At 37.6% G+C, this 23100-nt stretch overlaps 1 protein-coding gene across 5 annotated transcripts in view; it reads right to left on the bottom strand.

Moving 5' to 3' along the window:
• Positions 1-23100, bottom strand: part of KANSL1 (KAT8 regulatory NSL complex subunit 1) — a 161911-nt gene that overhangs the window by 22622 nt on the left and 116189 nt on the right. For all 5 annotated transcript variants that reach the window (XM_032236872.1, XM_032236871.1, XM_032236870.1 and 2 more), the window contains 7 exons: positions 17056-17154; positions 11960-12057; positions 11085-11280; positions 7969-8125; positions 5063-5248; positions 497-655; positions 15-169 (listed from right to left, as the gene is read on the bottom strand). In XM_032236872.1, coding sequence (XP_032092763.1) covers positions 15-169; positions 497-655; positions 5063-5248; positions 7969-8125; positions 11085-11280; positions 11960-12057; positions 17056-17154 — 1050 coding nt within the window. The remainder of the gene's footprint in view (positions 1-14; positions 170-496; positions 656-5062; positions 5249-7968; positions 8126-11084; positions 11281-11959; positions 12058-17055; positions 17155-23100) is intronic.

Below are 23100 nucleotides of genomic sequence, written 5' to 3' on the forward strand. Positions count from 1 at the left end.
CCCAAAGTACTTACAGTTGCACTGGAGCTTCCCAAGGAGCTTGTGGTGACAGGAGGGATGGAGTTTTCAGAGGAAGTGGAGAATTGCCTCATGAAGGAACTATGAGCCGTGGAGGCCAAAGCACTCGACAAGTAACTTGGCCCTCCAATCTCTGCATGATGCTTCAACACTATGCAAGGAAGAAAGAGAAGGAATAAGGTAGAGAACAATGAGTGAAAACAATGCCTGTATTACACCCACAAGCATTACACCAAACAGGCATCAAACAATTGACACAGAAGAACCAGAGCACACATAAGCAAGAGAAGCTTCCTCCGGCTGGACTGTTTCTCTGGAGGAGGAAGTTGTTAAAGCACACAAGAGAGAGCCCATGGCAAATAACATCACTGCCCCTTTTAATTCCCAGAAACAGAAAGCAACCATCTCTAAAGGGAGATGGGGAGCAGAAAGCAGAGCCCAAGCTCCCCCCAGACAGACCTGGCTGGGGCCAGCCTACCTTCACTTCTCTCGGAGGAGCTGTCCCGCAATCGCTTTCTTTCATGAACTGCCGTCAGGATAAGTGAGCGCTCTGGCGCTCTCTCGGCTTTGGGAGCAGCCCTCACATCGTTTAAGGGCCTGTATGCCTTGTCTGGCTCGGTTTTGTGATGTGAACAAGCTGAGGAGTGGAACAGAAAGAGAGCCATGAAAATGCCCTGCTTTCACCTATCTTTCCTGCCTTTCAGGATCCAGCCTAGAAAAGACCCGGGAGCCATACAAGCATGATTGCCAGAACAACATAAAGAATCACTGGCAGCATCTACCCTTGGGTGACAACCCTATTAATTTAGCGGTTGCTGTAAAAACCCATCCATCCATCCTGTTTGCAAGACCTACTATAGCGCAGAACTTTTGAGCTGCACCCAGCCCTGCCAAGGCTTCTAACATGCTGGCTTCCATTCTGGCCCACATGTTTGTGTGAAATATATTCTGTAAAGAGAGCCAAGAGGCAATTACAGATGGTGCTATTTGACCACTGAAAAACAATCTCAAAAATCAAGACCAGCGAAATCTGCCTTTTGCTTTATTTTACGTATTAAACCTACCTTTGCAGCTTATCAATTATATACTGTACAGTGTTCATGATGATCGAAGCACACAAACCACTCAAAAAGTAGGAATAAACATGTGTGTGCACACGCAAATATATTTTCTCTTGCTTATTTAGGAATACACAATCCATGTTTAATTATTTTCAGTTCCAGAACAACACATACCATAACCATGAAACATTCAAGAATGACTGCATTCTACATATACTCATTGCGGTTTTCCCATAACAGTAGCCAAAACTAAATAATCAGTTCCCTTATGCACCAACACAATTTCAAAATTCCTTGAAAAGTGTTCCCTGGTCAAAGAGTCTACAACATAGTATTTCAGAAACTTAATCTGCTTCTATTTTGTAAGGAAAGGGAAAGGGAGGGGAGGTTGGTAACCTCAATAGCTAAACTCATGCTTTGTATGCTCAGAGTCATAGGTCAATCTTTGGCATCTCCAGATAAAAATGGTTATCAAACAGAAGTAGTGTTTTTCAAGCCAGAATACACAAAGCTCTAGGCAAGATGGAGCAATGACTTGACTCAGAATAAGGGACACCCTTACCTCTTTAATATTAAATTTTTATTATTTTATTATTCCTCTCTATGCAACATATTCTTCAAAAAGTTACATGTTTAATTCCTTAAGTTATTCACACTAGATTTTTATTTTCAACTAATATGAAGTTAAGTTCTCCTTATCATTAAATCACATAGGCAAAAATCCGAATGGAAACAAGAGTCTAAGTTTCATTTCAATAAGCATTGGTGGACCATGGATTCTTGCCTATTTTGTTTTCTTCACTGCTTAATTATTATTTGCACAAGGAGTTGACCTGAAGTTCTCTAGCTGGACAGATGTGAGCTCTGAAGAGTCTCACATGAACCCTGTCTGACAAAGTGTCTCCGTGATCTCTTTTTCAATCAGAACCCCTGTGTGTGTGTGTGTGTGTGTGTGTGTGTGTGTGTGTGTGTGTGTAGAAGGGGGCAGCATCTCATAAGACCCAGAGGGAGTACAACAGGTCTCTCATAGGTCAGGATTTGCCCTCTGAATCAGAGCTGGGGCGGCAGTATGGCAACATGGCTGTACAAGAAGCTGGCTCCAGGCCAAAGCAGCTGAACAGGAGCGTGCAGAGCGAGATGAAAGCCTGGTAAGATCTATTAACCCATAGTTATAAATCAGAATTTGGAAAAGGCAAAGAACCTTGAGAGCATAAATAATATTGATGGACGGATCAGGATTTTTGCGAAAAGAAAGAAGGGGAAAAATGGAGGGTTGAATCACTAGCCCCAAAGAGAGCCATTTACTTGAAATAATTTGGATAGAAAGGATGAAGAAGAGAAGTGACAAACCCACTTAAACACAACCTCTAAATTTGGTTTTGGACTTTAAAAGATTGTGTTTTTAAAGGAGTCTAGGAGCATGAAGATTTGCTTCGTCCGAGTGTCTTTTCACTAACATATCTTAAGCAACTCCAATTAATGAGAACTGGAATGCAACAAGGGAGAAAGATCAAGAAAAAAGCATCATCTCCTTATTGACAACTGATAACCTAATCTTGCCTGTGTGGGAAATTTTAATTAACCAACTGCCATAAATCAGAACTTGGAAAAGCAGGAGGGAAGAGAAACATACATGAATTTGGCTGTATGCAAGTTTGTTCCAAATAATATCTTTTGAGCAATTATAACCAACGAGAAGCTGAAAGTACCAAGGAAAAAATAATAACAAAATCAAGAACTGGGGAAATATGAAGTCTTTTTTGTCTACAAAAGATCAAGATGGCTCATGCTTCTCTTGTTTTCACAGTAGTTGAATTAATTAAATTTAAGGTAGACCAGAATTTCGAAATAAGATTGGTATAGCTAACTGTAATTTTGGAACTGGACGTTAAGGAAGAACAAAAGACCAAGATGACTCCTGTCGCTCTTTCCCACAGCAGCTGAAGTAGATAAATTTAAGGTGGACCAGAACTCTGAAATAAGAATTGTATAACTAACTGTAACTTTGGGACTGGACATTGTGGAAAGGTGGGAATTTGAAGAACTACGTGAAATTATAAAAAATATGCATAAATCATTAAAATGAAGCCTAAATAAAATTCTGAACAGAGAGAAACAGATATCTAAAGAAGAAGGCAAAGAAGAAGGGGGGAAGATAATGAAGAAGTGGAAATGGAGCGAAATAAAAAGCAGACAAAAAACTCCATTAGTCTTGGCAGTGGTATAGGGAAAATTATAAAGAAGGGATCTGTCCCAACAAAAGGGAATAAAAAGCAGACAAAAAATGTTTTGGAAGTTGACAGTGACATAAGGAAAATTGAAATAACAGGTTATGCCCCAACAAAGGGAAATATAAAACATCTTTTTGACGGAGGCTTGGGGAAAATTGAAGAGGGTGGACATGTCAAAATGAAGAAAAGGGAGAAGGCAGGAATAGAGAAGTGGGACAAAAGACTTACTAGGAAAAAAATCAGACAACTAGAAATTGTTATATGGGAAAATATAAAGCTAAGATAAGTGGTTAATTCCTAAATATGATAATAAAATGGAGTTACTAACTGACTGAATATGATAAAGCAAAGATAATTAAATAAAGGTTAAAACATATGGAATGTGGACAAATATGAAACAAATATGGGGAGATGGTAAAGCAGAGGTTTGTGATTCACTTTTATACATGATAATTAAATTGAGTTGCTAATTGATTGAATATGACAATAGAAAGACAATTCTAAGCATGGGTTAAAATATATGAAACATGGACATATATAGAACTTTTAAGATGATGAACAAACTGAGATGTGTACCACTTGTTATTCTATACAGTAGATTAAGGGAATTGTAATGAACATTGAACAGTAAGGATTGCCATTTATAGACAATTAAGGGTAATCTAAACCAAGATATGGAAAAATGGAGAGGAAACATGAAATATTACAATGGGAAACTTTGAGATTTAAAGACAAAATTACAAAGTGAGGGAGTGTAAGGATGTATAATTATATAAACATAATGATGAGAATAGCTGGGAATTGTAACCAGGTCTACATCTCGGCCAAAATTAAGGGGGGGGGGTTTAAAGTATAATGACTATATATGTATACCTTTTTGTTTTCTCTTTTTAAAAAAGGAGAAAGATTATAAATACCATCAACATAAAATGGAGCTCGCTCAGAAGCCGAAATACACCAAGTAAATGAGATATAGAGTATGAAGTAGAGGAGAGAGGTAAGAGAAGAAGAGAGGGATAGGAGAGAGGGCGGGGGGGGGAGAGAGGAAGAGAGAAAGGAGGAGTGGAAAAGGGAGAGAGGAGGAGAGAGAAAGGGGAAGTAGAGAAGGGTGACAGAGGGAAGAAAGAAGGTAGGGAGGGGGAGTAGAGAGGGAGAAGAAAGTGACAAATATGGTGTATGGAGAGCAGAAGAGCCAATAATTATTTTTGGGAGTTGATGGTAAGATGAATTGATTTAAACATTGAATAATACAATACAATGTTGGCTATGTAATAGTATATATGTGGTTATATGTTATGGAAATGAAAAAATAAAAAAACTTTATATATATAAAAAATAAAACAATATTATTTGCACAAATGAATTTTTACAGGTTTAAATACAAACTTCTTTGTAATTAACTCTCTTTTTCCCCTCTTAAAAGCTAAAATAAATTACTTATAAAAGAGGGCCTACTGTCAGAAATTATACCTCCAAAGGGAGAAAGTAGAGCTGAGCCTCTAAGTGGCCTATAATCCTGGAAGCTCTGCCTAAAGCCAGAGTTTGTGTGCTATTATTATGGGTGGCCCAAATACTAAATGTATTCTCACAGGCAGTCTCTTATTTATTATTTCCTTTTCCAGGCTGGGCACCAGCATTCATCACATTTCATACTGGAATCTGGTTCACTTTAAGCCATACACACAGATGACTCTGCAGGACCAAATGGTTAATTCCTGCCAATTCAAAACTAAAATCAATGAAGGCACTTACTGGCTGCTGCTAAAAAGGTATTAACCAGCTTGTGACGGTCTTTGCGCATTGAGTCAGACAGACTGCTGGGAGGCACGATGGATCGGTGCTTCAACATGAGCTTTTTGGGAGGCTTGGTTTTCTCACAGGACTTGTACTGCAAGTGGGATTTCAACATGCCCTGAAGGTGTAAGCTTACTTGTACATCTGCAGAAAAATGAATACGCACATTCACAAACACGACCAAAATCAGACATTATTCAAACTGAAGATGGCCTGTTGTAAATGCAAAGCAAAGTTCAAAGGGATGCTTAAAGGAATTTCCCATTAGGGACTGAAAGAATAGAAAATAAATACAGATAGTCCTTGACTTACGACTACAATTGAGCCCAAAATTTCTGTGGTTGAGACATTTGTTAAGTGAATTTTGCTCCGTTTTACAACCTTTCTTGCTGTAGTTGTTAAGTGAATAAGTGCAGTTAATAACTTAGTAACATGGTTATTAAGTGAATCTGGCTTCCCCATTGATTTTGCTTGTCAAAAGGTTGATCAGATGACCCTGAGACACAGCAATGGTCATAAATATGAAGCAGGTGCGAAGCATCTGAATTTTGGTCACATGATCAAGTGGATAGTACAAAGGTCCTAACTTAAAAAAAAGCCATAAGTCACTTTTTCAGTGCTATTGTAACTTTGAAAGGTCACTAAGTGAATTGTTGTAAGTCAAGGATTACCTATAGAGAAAGAAAAAACAATCCTCTTTGAGCCAGCTCCGCCTCCAGTTAGGACACAACAGTTTTGTTTGTAGAGACCCAACAACAGCAGCAAAAGCAGCTATTCCAGCTCTCCAACTAAAACTGCTTTCTCTGGACAAAATTTAAAAGATTTCTAGATTCCTAGATTTCTATCCCAAGTTGCATTTTACTTGAGAGCAATTAAAATATTTTGTTAAGATCAAAAATAAGATTTGTTTCTTAAAATAAACATTAAGTGCCCCTTAAATTAAAATTAGGATGTTACTAAATAATATAAATAACAGCAAATTTGCCATACAGTAAAACTTTGAGGATGAATTGACATCTCTGAGGAAATAAGGAGTTAAAAGAGCAATTCCACTTACTTGGAGAATTTGATCATTTCTCAAATACAACACTGATTCATCATCTATCCAAACCAAGATATTTATTTTCACCCAATACACACATAGTCCTAGTCTATCCAGTAGCAACCTGAATATACTTCCAATCAATTTTTCATTAGCACTTTCCTTTTTGTTTGGTAATTTTCTGTAGGTGAAATGGACTGATTATGAACAGGGACAGAAACCATAAACATCACCTATGACCTGGAGAAATGTGGCTGATGGAGGTGCAGGCAACTTGAAAGGCAAGGTACTAGAAAATGTGTGGTAAGTATGTAGGCACCCTTCAACAAGGAAAAGAAAGCATGAAAATACCTAGTTAAAAGCAAAATGTGTACCTTTGTTTAGAGCATATACACAACTGAAGGATGCAGGACCACATCCTATCAACAGATAACCCCCAAACAAAAGCATTCTAAGCATTTCTTGCAGATTAGCAAACAGTGCTAATTTTAACATGGTGAAAATTCCATAGTATATGCCTAAACAGTAATTATGCTTAATGCTTCCTTATTGCAAATGTAAATAATCCATTTTTATTTTTTGCCTTACCACTGCCTACCATGTTTAGAATGCACCCCTGGCATAATGCTTTAAAGTCAAGGACAGTCACAGTATAGAAATAGTTGTACCTCTTGGGTTTGGAAAATAAGTTACCTGCCCAGAATATTCCATAAATGGGCAATAGACAAGTAAATAAAATTAGGAGAAGGGCTTAAGATAGGAAAGGTCGTTGGATACTGAGAAACAGCTGATGAAAGAAGATGAATTCAGATATTAATTAAAAAAACAGCCTGGATAACAGGCTAACAAGCTGAAAAGTAAAACACATTCAGCAGAAAAATTTGTATCAGTCTGCCAAGCAAATCTCCTGCCTTTACTCTGGCAATTTCTAATATAATACAAATGATGAAAACCATGAAAATGTATATAAGTGAAGAAGGCTGCACTGTAGTGGTAAAATAATGCTACCTGTGTGCATGTATACTGAAGAGAGAAGTGCATTGTTGAAGAAACACGAGCAATTTTTCCATCTGACCACACCATCCAATTGATTATTCAGTTTACTTTTTCTCCGTCTTACTGCTAGCCAACATCTGACTGCGCCAAAACAGCATCGTGACCTGCCAAGACAGCCTTTTTCCCCCCTGACCAAATGCTTCAGAGCAGCAGCTTTCTCTCAAGAACCCCAGATGGCGCTATATTAGCTGTTTAAAGAACTGATTAACATCCTTTTCACCAAGGTTGTTATGACGTTATTACGTCATCTGGAAATTTCCAGTCACATATCAAATCATTCAGACGAGGGCAGAACATTCATTAACAACCTCACATATGGAAGAGAGAAGCAGGATGAGGGCAGGGAAAAGAAAGGGGGGGGGAAGATGCTCATTGTTGTTTAAATTCTGTCTACTAGTCTCTAGCAGTGCATGTCAGGCAGCCTTTAGATAATTAGGTCAGGGATGCCTAACATTAGTGCCAAAGTAGCTCAATAACTTAGGAAAGCCAAAGTAAATGCCTTTCCAGATCCTTTCTTATCCAAAATCATTCAGACTCTATTATCCCCCTGTGGCTGCCTACCTCTCTCTACAGTCTAAGAAAAAAGAAAAAAAAAAGATTGGTTTCTGCTTCCAAAGGATCATCCTAAAGCCAGCATCCTATCTAAGACAGGCTAAAAGTAGAGATCTCACTGTTGCCTAGATATGGCTTCCGAGCTAGCTTGGAATGAGGAGCTGACTTTTGTTTAGCTTTTATTACTCACATCTGCTAATGGGGTCATTCTTACCATCTGGGAATGAAAGTACAGGGTGGATGCAGGAATCCAACTGTGAGAGACGCTCCATCAAAGGGGCTTCATACTGGATTTCTGAAGGCATTGAGCTTCGAGAGCCACAGAGAACACACAAAGAGTTCAGATCACACCGCTGTGGTTTACGATAAACCTAGACATAGGATGAGATAGGGAAAAGGGCTAGAATCCATCAATCTAGAAGAAGGCATCAACTTGCAGTTTGTTTCAAACTGAGCACCTGGTCTTCAACCATTCCCTATTTTCAAGTTTCACGACATGGGCTATCAGGGGTGGTCAGGGACCAATCGTTTTGAAGTGCTCTTGGCTGCCCAAAACATAAAGGGAAAAACACGCTTAATTGCCACTGCTTAGTAAGGAAGGAAACCTCAGGATGGCTCTGGGTAATCAGGAAAGGATTAGTGAAATTATCCAGCGAAATTTGAAATTGGTTTTATTGTAGAATCAATGCGGTAGAAAGAGGAAGTATATGATTTGGGTTATTGTACATAGTGAACTATACAAAGCATTTAACAAGCCTTCAAGATCATCTGATGGGAGTGGAAAAGGAACAGGATGGATGAGTGAGAGACTGACTCTGTGAATTTGCCTAAGAAGGTCAACTACAGGTATAAAGAATGGAGGTTGAGCTTTCTCTGCTGTTTGGGCAAACTATTAATACTTCAGCTTTTGCAATTGCCTCCTTTATTACAGAATTTGTCTAGAACTAGAAAACTACTATTTATATCTAATAACTGAATATTTACTATTCACAAATTCCAAAGTGCCCACCAAAACATAATTATTAACATTGGTACTTCATCCTACTAATGTTCCAATTAAAGCAAACAAAAAACAAGCAAACAAACTTTCTTCAACATCCATAATAAGTAAGATATGTAAAAGTTTTGTTCTTGGGGAAAAACATGCCTTTTTTCTGCATCAGAGAATCTTCAATACTGATGTACAACTGTGTGAAAAAGTCCTGCATGGTTTATGGTTTACAATGTTTTTTGGATAGGCCATTGATTTTATGATATTTTACGTTAACTACTATGCAAAGTTATATTTAAATAAATACTGGTGATTTTTAAGTGAAAAGCATATGTTTTTAGCAATTTGGTGCTGTTTGGATGGGGATTGTGAATTTTCTTGCATGCTTACAATGAGTATGAAAATAGATTAACTGATGCATACCCAATGGCATACATGTTGCAATTACTAAGGCCGATGCTAGTGTTTTGTTAACATTTTTATTGTTTGTGGCCCTGAAAAGGACCGTTTAGGTAACCAAAGACGGTTACTAATATGAAATTGACCAGCCCTTATTGCTTATCACCAGGCGGCATCACTTTGACATAGTCTTTGCATGTGATCTTTGGTGACAATGTGGTGCTAGGCTGCAATAAATGCATTCAATCAGCTCCTGATTGGTCTTTGGATGCTTCTTGCTTATTTCGTAACCAATCTTGGCCCAAAAATTCTCAATTGGGTTCAAATCAGGGTTCTGAGCTGGCTAATCCACCATGCTTCTTCATCCACTGTTGGATGGACTTGGCTTGACGACAAGGAGCGTTGAAATCCTGGAAGTAAAAGTCCTTCCCTACAAGTTGCTGAGCTGAAGGAAGCATGGTCTTTTCCAGGACTTCAACTTATTGATGATTCCCTGCTCGATTTGTATCCGACCAATACCAGAAGCAGGGATACAGCCCAGATCATCACGTGCAATGGATGCTTCACAGATCCAGGCAGTACAGTCTAAATTCTTCAGCTGGAAATCTTCTGACATACTTATTGCACTCATTCCCAGTGATTTGGCTCACGCATGTTGACGAGAGTGGTGAGCGTCTGCGAGCAAAGGTTTACTTCGAACCCTGCAGTCTTTGAGCCCTCTGGCAAGCAGTCTGCGACGCACTGTGCTTGTACACACTTTTACATCACATGTTTCACCTCAAATTCTTGTAATCTGAGGTGAGGTGATCTTCCTGTCAGCCATCAAAATGTGTTGCAGAGCCCGATCTTGTCGTTTTGTCCACTTTCTTGGTCTTCCAGAGTGGAGCCTGTCATCAACTGAACCAGTTATTTGGTATTTTTCAACCACTTTGCTCACTGTGGTGCGATGGCATTTCACTCTCTTGGCTATTTCTGTACAGGAGTAATCCTCTTCATGAAGCACAATGATGCGATGCTGCTGCTCAGTACTGGTGAAAGGAAAGGCCTTTATCCTTGCCCGCAGCCAGAGCTAAATTAAATTTCTCGATGCTTTCCACGCCTATTTATAGTCAGAGAGTATGACAACATTGATTGGCTCATAGATTTAGACTCTGTGCATTTTGATTGGTCAGCCAAAGCTCATTGCTGATTGGCTACTTTCAATCCTAACATTCTTGGAAATTCAAGTTGTGCACATAAATTAACTCAAAGCCTTAAAAACTTAACTTTGGTTATATTAATAAAAATTATGCATCTGCAGAAATTTTCATCAAAGTACTAATTTGACGTGGTTTCTATGAGTGAAAAGTTGATTAAATATGTAAATACAGCTTATAACTGAAAGCGTGCAGGACTTTTTCACACAACTGTAGCTTAGAATTATATATTTAAAAAAAAAACAGAAATGTAATTATAATTCTATCCTGCAAATGAATTCAAACACAACATTTAGAACTAATTCTGAATTCAGCATACTGAAAATTGTAGCCATTTAAACATTTTTAAACTAAAGTCTAAAATTAAACTAAACTGAAATTAAAAAGTGTTTAAAAATGTGAATTTTTCCTCCCAAAACAGTATGCATAGTGGAAGGAGAAATTAAACCACCTTCCTTTGCCTACTTCTACAGCCAAATAATCAAGTTTTAAAATACAGTTTTCTCCAAAGATTTAAAATGAAGTTTTCTCAAGTCTTTCCTACTCAATGCCAAACTCATTTAACAGGGAGAAAAAGTTCCACTGATGTGAAAACCAATAAACGCACTTCATTTGAATATCAAACAGACTCTAAGCAGATTTTATAATGCTATGGGGCAAAAGAACAATTTGTAAGTTATCTCATATAGGTGCAAGATTTCTCCTCCTCCATTTGTTATTACCTTAACTTATTCATTTACAAACCTTTTTGGATAGTGGAATCAGGTTGCTGGGTCGAATAAGCCTCCGTTTCTTGCAGTTTAGAAGAGGGCGAGTGCGGGCTGCCACACAGGTTCCATCAGGAATTGAAGACATCATATTTAATCTCTGCTTTTTCCGCAACAGCTCCTCAGCATCTGAGCCATCTCCCTGAGTATGCTCTGACAAGCCTGGCTGCAGACTATCCAACAATGGAAATAGGAGCACATTAGGCATTTCTACTTCTCTATTATTAACAGGGGGCAGATTTTCACTTCCTAAAATTGGCAGCCAATTTGTCCAGGCAAATTAATAAATCCATGCATATAATAAAAGATTCAAAACTAATGCCAATACCCCCAAAATTCTTCTTTGATACCCGGTTAAGTTAGATTGCAATAAACATCTCTTGTCAGCAGCTCCCTAGCTTTTCATTATTTTAAAATGTCAGCTACTGTTTTTCCTTTGTCCACACTTTTTCATTATTATCCTATCTCATTCTTCTGTACACAATGCCTGCTCCAGCTTTCCAGTTAACTTTCCATCACTTTTTCCTTTCTCAATCCAATGGGTTCTCTAGATTAGCTGGTCTACAGCTTCCTGAGCCAGCTTGCTGGGAGTTATAGTTATAGTCTACTACAGCTAGAGAACCTCAGTTTGGGAAAGGTTCTTTGACTTACTTCTGCTCAGAAGTTTCTACATTTTTTCAAATTATTTATTTTTAAGACTTCTAATAAATATACAAGTGACATGCTGAATAGATACTATCAGAGTTGGTTTGATTTATATACACTTATAAGCCTAAGTACCTTCAAGGGCGGCCATTCAGAAGTAACTTTCTAGAGGTTATATTTTCTTAAGAGGTTTAATAAGAACCTTACGTGTTAATGACTCCGTTGACTGGTCTCGGCACTCCACAGGTTTTGGCAGTTAGAGATTCTTGGGTATTACTAATGGATATATCAAGATTCTCTGATGACTGGGATATATGCACATGTACCAATACAAGAAATAGGAAGGGAAAGAAACAGAGGGGAAAGAAAAAAAAATCTTGTTAAATTATATATTTCTCTGATCAATAGCTTCTTTTTCTTTAAAATGACAAACTCTGAAATCACCAGCAGCATTTGGGAACCAAGAGTATTTCATAATAAAAATTGTACGATAGCTGTAACTCAGCAACAAACAGTACAATAGGCTGGAACATAGAGAGATGATTTCAAAGATCCATTAACTCGGAGACAATTAAAGGAACAGCATTTTCACAGATGCTCTTCTGATCATCTACTTTAAAACAGCTTTTCCAACCTAGAAATAATGATGGGCAAGCACATTTCCTTTTAAAATTCGGTTATCCATCATTTTCATATGGAAGTCAGTTTCCACTAGTGATGACTCCCGTCTATGGTAAACCTTCAAATGTACAGACTGGTGCACAAAGGAATACTAGACAATGCAAATATACTTTGTATGTTTTCAAAATAATTTACTAAACTTGATGTAGAGATGCTATATTCTTTTACTGTTACTGTCCTATGATTAAATTTACACCACTGAAAATTTAGTCTTTCATAATTAATCCTAAACCAAGTTTCTAGTTCTTATATCTGTGAAGAATGTTTAAGAAGGGCCCAATAAAATTGTCAATCATATTAGAAAGGCTATTTGAAATACAACACTGGTTTACACATTTATGATGCATAACATTGTAGCTTATTTTAACTTTGAGTTAGTATTACAACCATGTTTCCCCCAAAATACGACAGGGTCTTATATTTTTTTGACCCACGAAATATGGCTTTGCACTTATTAGAGGGGGAAGGCTTATGGTTTTGGGGTTGCTGGGTGGCTGCTCCCTTGTGAGCGGGCTCCCCAAGAGCTGGGCACAGCCTCAGGGGCGAAGCAGCCATGAGGTGACCATGCTCACAAGCAGCCACCCTACAAACCCCCTCTCAAGCCGGGCAGAGCACCATTCACTGACCTAGGGAATATCCCTAAGGTGCCAAGCCATGTGGCGCTCTGCCCGCCCCCCAGCTGCCACGGCTTGGCACATTCAGGATATTCCCTACATCAGTGCATGGAGCTCTGCCTAGCTGGAGAGGGAGGGTTGCACAAGCGCCTGCTCCGCCCCCAGCTCGCATGCCTCCCAGCCTCACCATGCCCTGGGCCAGCTGTCCTTCAACTGCCGCCAAACTCCGAGCAAAATTTCTTCTCTGGCTTCCAAACTCCGGAACTCGGCTTCCGATTCTTCCAGTAGCGCCCGCTCTAGGAGTGTTTTCTAAGGTTATGGACAGGCTGTTGGACAAAGTCTTCCGGCAGCCTGCACATAACCATCGAGCAGGGGGTATAGAGCTTTTACTCGTGAGGCTGTGCCTGGCTCTTTTGGGAGTCCGCTCGCAAGGGAGTAGCCGCCCAGCAACTCCTTCCTCCAGCCAGGCAGAACGCCACTCTCCAGCCTAACGGTAACCCGAAGGTGCTAAGCAACGTGAGTGCCTTTCTTCCGTCCCCCTCAGCTCCCGCAGCTTGGTGCCTTTGGGATACCGCTAGGTTGGTGAGCGGTACTCTGCCTGGCCGGAGGGGGGGGGGTTGTCCAGGGGGCTTATTTTCAGGGGGGGGGCTTATATTTTTGCCCACCCATAAAATGTTGCAAGGCTTTAGTTTCAGGAAATGTTGTATTTTCGGGGAAACATGGAAGGATGTGATAAAAACATTTTAAAAATCATAATGAATATGAGAGAAGATGGGGTTTTAAAAGAGACTTTTAGTCCTCCCCTAAAGCATTTTTTAAAGGGGAGAATTTAATTGGACCAAGAAAAAGAGCAAAGATTTAGGTTTTGTACATAACAGTTTAGTGAGACTTTAAAGATGAATACATTTATCACAAGCACCCAATACAGTTGGCTTTATTATATGAATACAATACAATAGCAGAGTTGGAAGGGACCTTGGAGGTCTTCTAGTCCAACTCCCTGCCTAGGCAGGAAACCCTATACCGTTTGAGACAAATGGCTATCCAACATCTTCTTAAAGACTTCTAGTGTTGGGGCCTTCACAACTTCTGGAGGCAAGCTGTTCCACTGATTAATTGTTCTAACTGCCAGGAAATTTCTCCTCACTTCTAAGTTGCTTCTCTCCTTGATTAGTTTCCACCCATTGCTTCTTGTTCTACCCTCAGGTGCCTTGGAGAATAGTTTGACTCCCTCTTCTTTGTGGCAACCCCTGAGATATTGGAACACTGCTATCATGTCTCCCCTAGAATAAATGTTACAACCTGATAAACCAGTGATGGTGAATCTTTTTCTTACAGGCTGCCAAAATTGCATTCCCGAACTTTCAGTTGGCCCGTTGGGGCCGTTTATCACCCTCCTCAGCCTCCAGAGGCTTTCCTGAAGCCTGGGAGGGCAAAAATGGCATTGCCCGGCCTTTCGGAAGGGTGAAAAATCAGCTGGCCTGCGCACACATGCACGCCGGAGTTGACAGCTGGCGTGCCAGCAAATATGGCTCTGCATGCCCCCTGTGGTACACATGCCATAGATTTGCCATCATGGTGATAAACCAATATTGATTTTGTGTGTGGGGTGTGTGTGTGTATGTAAAAATCAATGGCGGGCATTTCAAGCAACCGAAAGCTTAAAAGTTTTAACAAAAATAAATCCGAAACATACTAAGATGAGAAAAAACTTTTTCCCAGGAGCAGACAAACAACCATATGCAATCTACCAACTTATTATCTATGAACTGAATCTGCCATTATTTCCTACACAGTATATGTTGTACGGGGGCAATAAAATTTTGAATTCTTTGAAAGAGCTTTATCTTTTACAGCAATATTGCCAGTGGTAAATCAAATTATGTGCCAAAGGTAAAAGGGACGAGGGAGAAAGACACAGAATTAAAGGTAAAAGGGATGGACAGACATAATTTTAAGCACAGTTGTCCTGCCCTCTGAGCAGTTTTTATGAACTGCAGACAAGTCTTTTTCCTTTATACCCTGGAATATAAAAATTGATGTCTCGAGAGATTTCTAATATAGACATCTACTATATGATTCATAAAGTATGTAACACAGAGGTGTACAAAACACCCTCTATATCTATCGGATATAGATTATATCCATCTCTCCTATCAAATATAAGTTTATAGTATTTCTTGTGCAGATTTAGTATCTGCAGTATTTATTCTTCAAATGACAATTAATCTGATTTTAATATTTAGTTTAGAACCTTTAATTTTGTGTTTTCCCTCTTGACCCTTCCACCTTTGGCCCCATAATTTGGTTCACTGCTGGCACAAAAGATAAAGCTTGGTTCACTGCTTGCCACAAAAGATAAAGCTCTCTCAAGGAATTAAAAAATAAAAATTGGCAGTGTTTGATTAAGAGGCCTAGTCTGCTCTAAACAAAAGGTCTTAGAGCAGAAGGTGTTTTGTACACATCCAAGTGACATACCCAGTTAAGATTAAGGAAACTCTTATCTGAAAGTAGCTTTCTGCTTTCCTGTGAAAGAAATTTGTAAACACAATTTTACATGACTGCCATCATGAAACCTGCCTAAATCAGAGGCAACTGACAGACATTATTATACCACCTGAACAATTACTTTTGGGCAAGCAATTGTAAAGCTTTATAGAATCAGACCAACTGGTCTAGTGTGGATTATCTTTATATGACACTTACTTGCTTATTTTACTCAGACAGTATGTTAATATTTATTTACTGTTCACCCTTTCAAGTAAATGTCTGCTACCAAAGTAACCATGACTGAACTTGAGACCTTTTGTATGCAAAGCAAATATAGGCATTCCTTTAAAAATCCATGAAGAATAACTTCTACTGTATTAACTTCCTAAGCTGAGATACCAACTCATGGATAGAAAGGCATCCAGTTCCTAGTCATCAGTAAACCCTAGATGCCAGAACCTAAAAATATTGATATTTCAGTTCAGAGACAGATTAAAGCGCCTGGTGCCCTTGAATCTGAAATGTGGAATGCATTCACCTATATTCCTCCAGAAATTATAGACTGAACAACTGAATCTCATGCCTTTCACAATTATTTACTAGGTTTCTGCCTACTTCTAGATTTGGTATTTTCTCTATTCATCCACTTTTAAATTTAGGTAAGCAGGTGATTTCTGGAAGCATCTGCAGAACAGAAAGCTAACCCTAACTTGGAATTCTTCAAATATTGAAACAAAAGAAAAAAACAGCAACAGCAACTTTTTAAAATACAACTATGAAATCTGTAATATATGGATTAGATAGCTGTATTTTATTTATTTTCTGGTTTCTGTGTACTCTTCCCCACTCCCTACCTACTGTACTTCTCTCTCTCTCTCTCCATATATATCCTTTATCTACCTACCTACATACATCTCTCTCTCTCCCTACCTACAGTATTTCTTTCTATCCCTCTACCTACCAACCTACCCACTCTCTCTCCTTACCTATCTACTGTATTTCTCTCTTTCTCTATCCCTCTACCTTCTCTCTCTCTCTCTCTCTCTCTCTCTCCCCCCCCCTTCATCTACCTATCTAACTACTCTTTCTCTCCCTACCTACCTACTGTATTTCTCTCTCTTTCTCTCCCTGTCTATCCCTCTAGCTACCTACCTATTTTTTTTTAATTTTCCTATTCAAAACCTTGGTGTGTCTTATACTCCGGTTCGTCTGATACTCCGGAAAATACCGTAAGCAGGTGATTTCTGGAAGCATCTGCAGGACAGAAAGCTAACCCAAACTTGGAATTCTTCAAATATTGGGACAAAAGAAAAAAACAGCAACAGTAGCTTTTTAAAATACAAATATGAAATCTGTAATATATGGATTAGATAGCTGTATTTTATTTTTTTCCTGGTTTCTGTGTACACACATAACTAGGAAATAAATAAAATAAAATAAAATACAGCAATATAATATCAGCAGGGAACGAGGCGATGATAAAAGAAAAGTACTCCAAGGAATTCTCCCCCCACTTACCAGTCTGTCAATTCCAGGTTCCATCTTGTGGTCAACACTATGGGTTGAATCACTTAATACAGGGTCAGAAGGAGGCATCTCACCAAGCTGTACCAGTCCCTGGATGGGAAATGGAAAAAGATGATTGCACTTTGTCAGGCCAAATTCTCTTTCAGACTATGCCAAGAATAAAATTCACCATTACATTTCATTCATTATATTTTGTTTCTTTGTACCTAGCCTTCCTTTCTCCTGCAAGATTCATTCTCAGTTTTCTTTTCTACAAATTAGCAACTTTATCTTTACTGTGCTGCATGACTTAAAATTCCTGTTCTGAAAAATTTGAATTAGTGAATTCTAGCATTAATTACATTCTAGAATTATAGCTGTACAATGGAGGACTGGAAAAGGGGAGGGAAGGGAGGGAAAAATATAATACATTTTTATATATCAGATTGAAAATATTAGAAAACTAAAAGTTTTTGCTTTAATAGGCAATGTATTCCTTCAAAATTACGTGCATATATAGAAATGAATTCATCCATAGCATCAACTGTAAAGAACTTTTAAAAGAGGGATTGCGCTATTAATTTTATGAAAAGCTAAGTGATTCTGAAATCACTGAACATAATACTATTTTTACTACTAATAATACAAATTTTAAATAGTTCCTTTGAGTTGAGCTTGACTCCATTACATTGATCCCTTCCTGTCATTTTCTTTCAAACAATATTGTACAGAAGTGGTTTGTCATTACTTTCTTCCAGAATATTTTTTGTCTTCTGAATCCACAGCAGGCAACCTTAAGGTACTCTGATAGTCTCCCATTTAACCGTACATAACTGGGATCAGCCTAATGTACTTAATGCTGACACCTGCTAATAAAGTTAAAAGCCAAAGTCAATGGAGTAAGATAAAGATAATGACAAGCAATGATTTTGGTCCCCTGGACTATACCATTTCTCCACTCTTTTTTCAAGAGAGTTCAGCCTGCAAGGGCTGAAGAGGCGATGCCAAAAAGGACAGGGGTAAAATGTTCCAACTCCCATTTTCCTAAAACCTCTGATAACTTTTCAGAAATTCAATTGCTGCTTTCATGTTGTATGCCTTGGGCTTAAAATGATATTTTACTCCTTCTTTAAAACCCAGAAAAAATGAGAAAAATCTAGTTAATCCCAGATGGATCCAATATCTCATGGGAGAAAAATAATTGCCTCCATCCAAGAAAAAATAGCCCATGCCTGAACAGATCTTTAGTTAATATCTAATTTTCTGAAACCACTTTTGGGTTCTCCCTCACCCCATTTAATTTAGGTACACAGACTTTGTATACGTGTATGTACAAAAAAACAAACTATGCACTATTAACAGCAAACAAATTTTAAACTAATCTGCATTAAATATTAATACTACAATTCTGAATATGAGACATATTCTCAAAAATGATCTTGTAACAATTCTAAGCATTCTAACATAGAAAAATCTGTTCTACCACAAAACCGCGGTAGACTAAAGCGCGCTCGACGAAAGTGCGTACGTGACGTCATCACAGCGTGACGAAAACAGCACGCTGTGAGCGGTAAACTTAAAATTAATGCGTAAATCTAAACCTAACTCCCCCAAACCTAACCCTAAACCTAACCCTAACCCTTAACCTAACCCTAAACCTTAACCTAACGCTAAACCTAACTCTAACCCTTAACCTAACCCTAACGCTTAACGTAACCCTAAACCTAACCCTAACCCTTAACCTAACCCTAACCCTTACCTTTATGTGAATCGGCTTGCTTTAAAAGCGCTTTTTAAAGCGCCCTTTTTTCTCCGCGGTCATATTTGTCACGCTGCTGATGATGTCAGGTACGCGCTTTAATCGGGCGCGCTTTAGTGGACCGCGATTTTGACGGGTCACGGAAAAATCAAGTTATATGTTATGTGGTCGCTTCTCTTTTTATAAATCTACATTAGTAAGTGCAAATTAAAAAGGATTATATACACATATGATAGCTATGGTAAACTGTAGGTTTGTAGAGTGTAAGACTTTTAGATAACATTTGTATCAAAATCAAATGCTTTTGTTATCACAGAATAAAAATACAAAGCTATGGACAGTGGCTTTAAAAAAAGTTTTTGTTTGCTTATTCTCCAAAAACATTCAAGTTACAGATTCTTCTCATTCAACTAAAGAAATCCCATTATTTCTGGAGCACTTTGTAAAAAGTTCTAAACTACCAGGCTTCATTACCACTTCTAGTGCAAGTTTAAGTTTGTATGTTTAAAAGCCAAAAGAATTCAATTATTTATATTATTATTATTATTTATTACATGTATTTATTGATAAATTAATTTATCAATTACATAGTCACTATGGGTAGCTTATAATGTCAAAAGGCAGTCTTTAAATACTTCACATAATCTTTATCATTGTCAATGTGCCCATCCCTCAAAGTGAAAGCATAAGGTTGTTCTTTTTGCTTACAAATAGCGACTGCAATTTGGGCTGGCAACTCAGCTGTTAAGTGGAAAATCATGTGACTTTAACCTTAGATTTTAGGTTAGCTTTCTGTATTAACTCTGCTTGTCACAAATTGGTTGTGAAGCAAGCAAGTGATGACCATGGGACATTGTGATTATCATAAATGCATGCCAGTTGTGAAGTGGCCAAATGGCAATCACATGACCCAAGAACTGTTAAGAGTCGTAAACATTTTTTTTTTTAAAAAGAACACTATTGTTAACTTCAAACCATTGCTAAATGAGACAATCTGTAAGCAAGGACTACCTGTACTTTTATTCTTATATAAACGATACTAACATGCAGTAACAATGGAAGATTGTAAAGCCAGCAGTGGCTGTTTTGTCAAATTATGGGCTTTTTATGTATCGGAGGTTAAAAACACTTAGCTTATAAATCTAACTTCTAACTCATTTGCCTATTTGAAGGAATAGAGAAATAGGAAACATACTTTTTTCTCTGTTAATAAGAACAAAACTTTTGCAAGTGTTATTCTTGGCAAAGTTCTTATCTACATAATTAAAATCTGTTTGCATTACATCAGAATGTCACACAAAATGGCAATCAGGCCATATGGTGTATCTCTGTCTATAATAACTCATTATAAAAAAGCTCAAATGCTGTAAAATGTTCAGTAAACATCAGGATTTTTATCAGTGACACTACACTAGTAAAAAACTTACAATTTCAAAACAACCATTAATATCTACAATACCTGATGTCTTTGCTTATCCCCATTTAACAATGTCCATACATTTCTTTGAAAATTTTTAGCAGCTCATATCCCACCTTTGACAAATCCTGCTTCTGACCTACGGTACATATTTTAGGCAGGATGTTTTGGATGCAATTGCAAGAGATGCAATTTCCATCAGCCAGGCTAATCTACAATCAAAATTTGAGTTTTGCTTTTCCTGAATGTCTTTTAGTACAACATGTATTAAAATACACTATTGTAGTCTGAAAGGTGTATATCTTGAAAATAAATGGCTAAAATGCATACTGTGATGTACATTCCATATTGATTAAAGATCAACAAAATTATAATTCGTTGTAACATTAGGACATTGCTTAATACATGTCAAACCAGAAATGGACTGATTTGCTCAGGCCCAATTCAATCCTATTCAGTGCAATTACACATTTGTTAATGATAGCTTCTTCCAAGTGTTTGAAGAAATTCTTCAAGATTCAAATGTAGTCAAATGTAAGCAATCTTTGAAATCTGGCACGTTGGATGCGTTGGATTTCAATTATTTTCATCTCTGGTCTGATCAGTAGCTGTGCTAGCTAAGAAATCTAACCAGACTGAACCATTTAGAAGACATCAAAGTAGGTAAGACCTAGATACAGATTTAACCTTATGCATACACAAAATAAAATAATGCATGTATCTTCTATAATGTATGTAGCAATTCCATTCAGAGTAAGACCTTTCTAAAAATTCTACTCTAAGACACATCTCAGAAACTCAACTTCAGACTGTACTATTTGCTTTTGAGTTAAATCTAAATTTCTCTTTCATTCCATGATATTTATGTTGGGGGTTATTATCTGCCTTGATTTTTTTAAATGATAATTTTCATTAAAAAAATTTTTTTTTGCTATCATATGAACTTTAAGAAAGCGGAGTTTGTCTTTGAGATTAACTATCCCAATATTGTTTTACAGGTATTCTAAAGTTAATAAAAATGTAACCTCCACTCCCTCCTATACAGAAACTTTATTCAATACAACTATGATCCGTCATTACCTTCCTTTTAACTTAGCATAAACATTCCAGTTTTACCAAATTAGCTGCTTGCCTGGTGCTGTTTATTTATCTTTAACATATTCAGTCTCACTAATCTATACAATTACACGGAATTCTCAATTTACAACCATTCATTTAGTGATTGCTCAAAGTGAAAAAGTGACTTATGATCACTATACCTATGGTTATGTGATCAAAATACAGGTGCTTGGCAGTGTCCAATGGTCATGTGATCACCTTTTCTGACAAACAAAATCAATGGAGCTGTTAGATTCATTTAAAAACCAAGTTACTAATTTAATAACTGCACTGATTTAATGACCGTGACAAAAAAGGTCTTAAGATGACTGTCTTGCTTAGCAACATACATTTTGGGTCAATTGTGATTTTAAGTTGAGAACTACTGCTCATTTTTGAACATGGATTGTTACTTGTGGGATAATAACTTCTTTGCACATAACTAAAGTTCTTGGTTCAATCCCTACCTTGTCCAGGAAAATATTTGTAAGAGCTTGGAATGAAAATTCACTTTGCTGACTTCAATGGGCAGATGGTTCTTATGGTATAAAAGCAGTTTCAAACAATTATTTGTTCTGACTACTGTATAAAATGGGTGAAGCAACTTCTTTAGTGGCTGCAGCAATGGTCTCAAAAAAAAAAGTGTCAGAGAGGGTGAAATTTCACAATAAAAATAATTATCATGTTTTTAGAGCCAATATATCGTTTTTGTAATTTGAATAAACAATGCATACATCCAACATCTATGTTTCATGTAAGCATGTGACTATGTAAGCATATATACTCGAGGTATTTAGTTTATTAGCCAAAACACTGGATTACTCCCAAACAACAACCATTAAGAACTAGGTAACATTAGTGTAAGATGCTTATGCCTTCTCAAAGTTTCCCAAAGCTAGATCCATGTGCAAGATTTAAAATGACCGGATTCTAAAAGGAAGAAGATTTGGGAAAGTTTATCTCCAACCACAGGACAAAGAGTCTTTGACAACTGTAAACCAAGGAAAACTTAATCATCTAGACAGATTTACAATGGGCTGAGATTTAACAGCTAACAGTGACAGAGTTAGCTGCATTATATGGAATCAATTTGGTGGACCTATTAAATGCCACTACTGCAGACACTGATGAATAGTTGCTCTCCAGAATTTGAGTCAGAAAATGTTCCAGGCCTATGTGAAAATATGACGACAAAATCTGGAACTTTTTATATGTAAAGCACGTGTTTTATCATTGAGTTCAAACCCTTTTTGCTCTCTGGATTTATTCATTCATTATAATACAATTAAAGCAGGGGTAAAATTCAGCAGGTTCTGTAGAACCAACAGCAGAAATTTTGAGTAATTCGGAGAACCAGCAAATACCACCTCTGGCTGATCCCAGAGTGGGGTGGGCATGGAGATTTTGCAATATCCTTCCCCTGCCACGCTCACCAAGCCACACCCACAGAACAGGTAGTAAAAAAATATTGAATTTCACCACTTAATTAAAGATTCTGTTTTTCAATAAGAACTCCTCTGCTTAATAATTTTCTTTAAGTTGGAGAAGGATAAATCAGGACTAATGCAAATGAAAGCTACAAAGGTGGCTTAGAAGGCTACTGGTACACCTTCTGGAGTTCTGCAAAACTGAGGGATTTTGTAAGAGGTCCCTAGGATTTCCATGAGAAATTGGAATTGAAAATGAACATTGCTTTTTCAACTTTGAATGCCACACAATGCTATTTTTATACATTACAACTCAGCTGCCAGCAGCTGTTGTAAAAAAATGAATTTCATTATAA

Source organism: Thamnophis elegans, chromosome Z (assembly GCF_009769535.1).
Source record: "Thamnophis elegans isolate rThaEle1 chromosome Z, rThaEle1.pri, whole genome shotgun sequence".
In the NCBI taxonomy this organism is placed as follows: Eukaryota; Metazoa; Chordata; class Lepidosauria; order Squamata; family Colubridae; genus Thamnophis; species Thamnophis elegans.